Here is a 6,955-nt window from a genome sequence, read left to right on the forward strand (position 1 = left end):
GCGGGCGTCCGGGAGCCCTTCGCTGGACCGGGTGGCAGTGGGGAGAACAGCCGAGGTGTGACCGAGGGGACGATCTGCTCAGCCCCGGTGGCAGAGCTACGAGAGGATGTAGAAAGGCTAAGGAGCATCAGGGAGTCTGGGAAAGAGACTGGTGGAACCAGGCTCAGCCCTCCCTGAGACAGAAACAGCCACAGCCACCAGAAAGAGCCCAAAGATGGAGGGGATCCTGTACCCTCCTCCCGCCAGGCTGAAGGCAGTCGCTTAAAGGAAGAGGGAATGGAGGCAAGTTCATGCTCGGGGCGGCAGGCGAACCCCCTCCGTGCCCACCCAGGTGCCCCTGCCCCACAGGTACGAGGCTCTGGATGTGGAAGGCCAGTCGGTGGGTGATGTCACCCAGACGGCCCATCGACACCAGACACCCCCTTTGGCACAGAGCTCTGCTCTTTGCTTCACCCTAGGCTTTCTTGCAGAGCTCCACACCATCAATTTACTTCTTTGCAGGCATTTGTGCTTTAGAATGGTCAGGTTTTTGGAGTAGTGTCATTTACTATAACCTGTGTCATTCCCAGCTCAATAGTAAAAGGGTGTTTTATGTCTCTTCACTTTCTTGCATGTGCTACCTGTATTTAGATAATAGTGTGTAAGAGAAACACGTGCAAAGCCACTACCATCCTTTCCTGCAAATGTGTAAAAATGGCTCCATAGAGTGAGGAGCAAAGGCGCTTTCACCCTGCCTTTTCCATGCGCTGACTACTGCAGTTACCACAGAGATTTATTGTTTGAAAAAGACTGAAACATTACTCTAAGCTGGTACTTACTCTGCAATGGAAATTGGCCACATTTGTTATTTAAAAAAAAAGTAACAGCAAAGTTACAATATTATTTCTTACTGACAGAAGGTCTGGTGTCCTCACGAATGCATTACGCTGCCTCTATGACAAATGGAGGCATTTCTCAGCTGACACTCAAAGATACCATACAGCAAAAATACCAGCCCAACTTTTCCAACAGAAAGCTCAGACTCAGCTGAAAAAGAAAACAACACGTGGGAGTACCAGCTTCTGTGTGAAAAAGGATTCTATATGCCAGGATCCCTTCTTTAAAATATTTTCCCTTAAGTTAGATGATGGTTTCTCTTCTGATAAATACTTTCCTTAAACTCAGATGATCATCTGTTGTTCCATTACACACCACCACAATTCTAACAAAACCTGACTCTACTCCATGGTCTTGTGTCAAGAAGTGCAAGAAATCAAAATGAAGAGCAAGTCAATTAACAACTGAGCATTCCATTTTTCTTCCTAATTCAGTTGTTTGTAAACATTTAAAATACATGCCCTTACATAACAAAGAATGACAAGTCAGACGCAGTCAGGAGAGTCCACAGGAATTATTTTAAGAAAATTATTTTGTTGGCCGTGACTAGATTAAAAATTCAATACATCTTGCTGTACAGATGAGATAAGAGTTCTTTCTCTTTTATACCAAAAAGAAAGGGCAATTTCTGACAATTAGACAATAAAAGAAAATACAGAAGCTACATGATAATGACACCACATAAAACTGAATATGTATTAGTCACTTCATTAAGTGTGGCTGTGGTTAAGGCAAGCACATGCACACTCATTCCCGGAGACAGATATTGCTGGAGAAATTCAGGTTAAAAACAACCTGACCTCCACTGGTATTCAAGTATTGACGCTCTAAGACTGAAGCTGTCATCAGAAAAAGCAAGTACTCAAACACACAAACGCGGTTTGCAGACTTCTGTTTGCTGCCTTTACTGCTAAAGAAGCCTCCATCAGGAAAGGAAGACACAAATTATTTGCAACTTCCCAAGCCAAAAAATGAAACTGAAAGGCAAGTAAATTATTTTTTTTTTTTTTTAACATAAGGCATTTTTACAAGCAGGGATGGAGATAATAATTGCAGAAGCTGTATTATCCGGCATGAAGCTGAAATTTCTCATTTATAAACTGTCTAGAGGGCATTTACTTTAACTTACTTCCACTAATAATTTTTTAAAATCAAAGAATTAAAGACATGCTAGCTAATCGATAGGTAACACCTTTTTGGTAGATATGATGTACTAGCAAAGAAGGTAATAGGAAAGGTTCATTTGCACTCAATTTGGGGAGAAAATGCTTTTCTGTTATGAAAACAGTCCTGTCTGCTCATTACCATTAATACTGGAAAACTGACACTAATTATACCACTTTCTATTTCCACTTATATAAATGGGTATCTTTAATTTCTGTTTCACCCTGCTATTCTCCAAAGACAATCTGTGAAATTAGTGAATAAAAGTCTGGTTCCTTTAATAGCTTCCGTATCTTACTGACCTGGACATACGGCCAAAAACTGCGTATCGCAAAAGGGCACATTTCTATTTCTTTCGCTAAAGTAGTTGCACATGTATTTCGCATAATGCCGAGGCTATCATCACTATATAACCCAACAGCAACTAGCCATAAATAGGAAAACAAATAGGCAGAATAATCTTACTATTCATTCCTGATCCAGTGAGAAAGTGTTTTGCAAATTTGAGCCTATGCCTTTGAAAAACAGCATTCTGTGGTTCTTTTCACTGCATGGTGACACTATCCCCGATTATACAAAACAGTAAAGAAACCAGGCGTCTGAGTATTTTCTGTAGACAATTATGTGATAGGATTAGATAGATGGTGAAGGGAGTACAATGGAACAAGTAAACAACCCGATCTTCATTATCAGAGAGGTGCTGAGCACCCGCAGCTCCCTCTAAATTAAACTGGGCAACTCTTTAAATGTCTGCCTTTAGTCTTTGTGCCTAAAAATCTTCCAATTCAAATCCATACATTTTCATAAATGAGCACCATAACAAATGCGTGAAGGTTCTGGTATCTTATTTCAACACAGCAAGCAAGGCCTAGATGAGAGAAATGTAGAAATGAGTTCCTGTAGCTCATGCCTGGAAAAAGCGTGTTGAGGCGACTCTTGACACACAGTGTCTATGCGTTTGTAGGGACAAAGGAAGCCCTCAGGTTGGCTTTTACAGTGATGTCTGTATAACCCCTGATACCACAATACCTGAGGTTCTCAGTCATTAACAGATTTTATCTCCAAAAACACTCCTGAGAAAGGGACGAATTATTATTTCCATTTAATGACTAAGGAATTGAAGAACCAGATAGATTTGCCCAAGGATGTAGTAAGGTAAACCTAGCAGAAACTGCAGCAACAGCTTAGAATTCCCAATCTGCGCCTTAAACAGAAGCCGTTTCTGTCCTTCAGATCTCGGTTAAGAAATGCCACAGTCATCTCATTTTCTCATTGCACTGACATACAATGAATGGGGAAGTTTCCCCGTTTGCAGAATAACCTAGCTATACCAAATTAATTGAAAACTGCTATTCTGTTTGATTTCGTGAGCTAATTTTGCCTCTTGCAAAAATCACAGTGTGTCCATACCGAGAACAGAACTGCTAAGAAGTTAATGACAGCAGGCTACTTTGGGGATGTAAAGATAAAATGAGACTTCTAGGGGATGACAGCAGGCTACTTTGGGGGATGTAAAGATAAAATGAGACTTCTAGGGGAAGAGTTTGGGCCATTAATATATATTATTAAGAATTACATTAATTTATTTTGTGAACTAAGTTAAAATAGTTGATAAAATGTCAGAAACGTATACAGATGTATACTTAGCGAAACAGTGTAACATAAAATTAAAAACTATGAGCTTACCTTCCACTCAAAATCCTTTGGTTGCTTCTGGGATATTTTTATTCTAAATTTCTACAGAGAGGCAATCTGGAGTTCATTGCCTTTTTATGAACACATCACATGTAAGACTGAGCTAGGATTGTGTTTTACTCTCAACAAAACCGATTTCTTTTGTGTCTTTTATCAGGTAATTACTCCTGTAGATGCAACTGTGGATGGGCATAATATAGGCTGGGGACACTAGAAGAAATGAGCAATAAATCATGCGACATTGTGTCCAAACCCATTTAACTCTTGTATCTTGACCAAATTAATAATACTGCTCTTTGTGGAATTTCACGGACACGTACAGGAACCCATTACTTGTCTCTCAATACTTCCGCAGCAGATGACATGCATGGCCCTCCATTTGGCTCAAATTATGACTACCGATCGCTTAATTACTTCATATTATGGACATTACAGCCACCTATGGAAACTACAATGAAAGAAATGGTTTCAGATTTCTGGTCTCTTACAGTGCCTGCCTCACGCAGACACTTGGTAGGGTAGAAAGAGCAAATACAGGAAACATAAAGCAAACATACCTCCAGCTCTAAGAACTACAGGTTCTTCAAGTCTGGTGAAGATCAAGAGACACGAAGAGGGGATCTTGATTTCCCTTTGCAGTTGCTGGAAGACAACGTAACCGCAGTTAAGGAAGCATTTCATACTCAGACTATGTCGGTTTCTCTAAGTAAAACTGAAGAACATAAAACTGGCTCCACATAACAGTGGGGTGCTGATGTTACAGAGTACACTATGGCAATGCGCTAGACCAGCAGCCAGAGAAACAGCGAGGCAGAAACCATTGTTTCTGAAACAAACCATAAAGTTTGTGAAAGTTGTAATGATTTGGGCATTAAAAGATAGTAAAATTAGATCCTATCCCATATCTAGACAATTATTTCAGTAATGCAACAATATCATATACTAACATGTATTCGTAGATGTTTTAGATGAGCTACAAAAATAAAAAATTGTTACTACAGAAAATCGATAACTGATTCAATAACTGCATCAAAGACTAAACAACATTTATTTGGAGAGAAAACAAATTAGCTATTCTTCCTACTAATGAAAGTTGAGAAAGCATATGCAAATTAAAGATTAATTTGCAGTTTGGGGAAGTATTTCCTAACAGTCACATAGAAAATATGAACAATTTAAGCTTTCAGGAAGGCTAAGCACTCTTCTTAAGCTAGAGGGGGCCCACCAGAAGAATCCGTTTCGATTAGCCCCAATCTTTGCAGCCACTCGTGGGTCTGATGATGTGCGTCCACCACCCCAAAATTCCATGTGACTGAATTAAGCATACGTTGCTTTCTCAACTCCTTGGCAAAAACACTGCAAGTGCAATGTAAGAGCAAAAGACTTCAACAGAGACCAGAAAACACCGATACACTTCTGCTTACACACAGAGACGGCTTATTCATAGTTACTGTCAAGCAAGCCCAGAGGTTGATGACTAAAAAAAAAACATAAACAAAATAGAAAACCCAAGCCCTTTCTTTCAAATTATTTCCTTTCTTCCTCCCACATGTATCCTTCAGCAACCAGCTGGAATAAGCATGCAATGAACACAGTTCACCTTGATCTACAGTTTTAAGGCTTTAATATATTTAAAACCACTTTACGTTTTTCATGTAAAAGTATAGAAAGAAATTCAAACAATCTATGGAAATGTGCACGCAATCTCAGCTCCATCCAACTGATGGACCAGGTAGGAAACAATGAGAAATAAAAGGAATACATCTTCAAAACCTGGTTTAATTCTACCAGCAGCTATCAACAATATAATGCAAAATAATTCTATAGCTATTGCATGATAGCATTGCATGGCAGAATCAATGTTACTGGGGTGTTTAGTTTTGTATTTTCACACCAACATGTTTGAATTTCTTTAGAAACTAAATTTAATCTCAGTTTCCTAGTGTTTATAATACTTGTTTTGGGAAGAATTACATTTCTGTAGTTACAATTTATTCACTGTATTGCCGTAACACTTAGGAGCTATAATCATGGACAAGAACATATTGTGTTAGGAGCCGTAAAAACACAAAACAAAAAAAAAAGATTGCAGTTTAAACACATGATGAGCAGGCAGTGAACAGACAGAGAATGGAGAAGTACGAAGAAATAATGAGGCATTAATGATCGTTATGGCAAGTACAAGATTTGGCGTGCCAGCTTCCAAATTGAGTTACTGGAAACTCAAAAAAAATACCTTTTCCCACATCTGAGAGGCAGAATGAAAGAAAATTATTTAATATTTTTAATATTTTAATATTTATCCAAAAATTTAACAAGTGGGTGGTGGAAGCTGGTGTCAGGGATTGGTGAGAGTTGTCCTGTAAATAATGAATCATAGGTGAGGTAGACAGAGAATGACCTTGAAAGCAAATCAAGTACATTAGGTTTGAGTGAGAGAGAAGGGAGAGCTGGTAAAGAGAGACGTGGTCAAAATTACTGGCTAGGGAAATGATCTCTGCTGTTGTATTACAGAGAAAAGGTCATTTTTACACTTGCATGACTGATACACACACAAGAGCTCCTAACTCAAATTCAATACACCTTTGGCAGGGGCACTCTGATTGAAAATGAGAAGGCTTCAGGGACCTGTGGGCAGCACCCTGACCCCTGCCGAGTTACCGATGGCCGCGGTGCAGGCGGGCGGGCTGGCGAGCTGCTTCTGCTCCTGGCCATGGCGGGCTGCTGTGCCAGCTGGATGCCTCCATCAGGGCACCTGGTGAGCCGGCAGGGGACGGAAATCAACGAATTGGGAGAGGAAGAAAGCATTATGGAGGCAGGTAGAGGGCCAGAGACCCTTCCATACCCTGCAATACTGCCTCTTAAATGGTGGAGCACCTGTACGTCTGGGAACGTCTAGCCCTGTATTTTAACAATACGATTGAGCTAGATGGGGAAGAGCAACAATTTCACCGGCCACAGGTGGCCATTCACAATTTTGACTGTGAAACAGAAGGATTTTGATCTAAAACCCAGGGTTTATGTCAAGAGGCCTGCTTGGCTACCACAGACCCAAGATCACACGCTGCATCAAGCTGCCACAGCAGCAGCGCAGGTCGCCGCCATCACGCCAAAACTGAGCCTGACGGGCACCGGACAACCCCAAACCCACGGCAACCATCAAACGACATCGCAGCCTGTCAAAAATAACCCCCCGCTCTACCACAGGGCACTGCGCTTC

General features: G+C 40.7%; 1 protein-coding gene across 7 annotated transcripts in view; it reads right to left on the bottom strand.

The window, feature by feature from the left end:
* Nucleotides 1-6,945, bottom strand: part of LOC118453089 — a 39,119-nt gene extending 32,174 nt beyond the window's left edge. For 2 of the 7 annotated variants that reach the window (XM_035902176.1, XM_035902158.1), the window contains exons 1-2: nt 6,319-6,945; nt 4,293-4,377 (exon numbers count right to left, since the gene is read on the bottom strand). In XM_035902176.1, coding sequence (XP_035758069.1) covers nt 4,293-4,377; nt 6,319-6,543 — 310 coding nt within the window. In that variant the 5' untranslated portion in view covers nt 6,544-6,945. Of the gene's footprint in view, nt 1-1,430; nt 2,909-3,542; nt 4,184-4,292; nt 5,997-6,318 lie in introns of those variants that run through there. The other 5 variants (XR_004843026.1, XR_004843024.1, XR_004843027.1 and 2 more) reach the window with 5 other exon arrangements.
* Nucleotides 6,946-6,955: the final 10 nt, after the last annotated feature.

Source organism: Egretta garzetta, unplaced genomic scaffold (genome assembly GCF_000687185.1).
Source record: "Egretta garzetta isolate BGI_Z169 unplaced genomic scaffold, ASM68718v1 scaffold411, whole genome shotgun sequence".
NCBI classification, from domain to species: domain Eukaryota; kingdom Metazoa; phylum Chordata; class Aves; order Pelecaniformes; family Ardeidae; genus Egretta; species Egretta garzetta.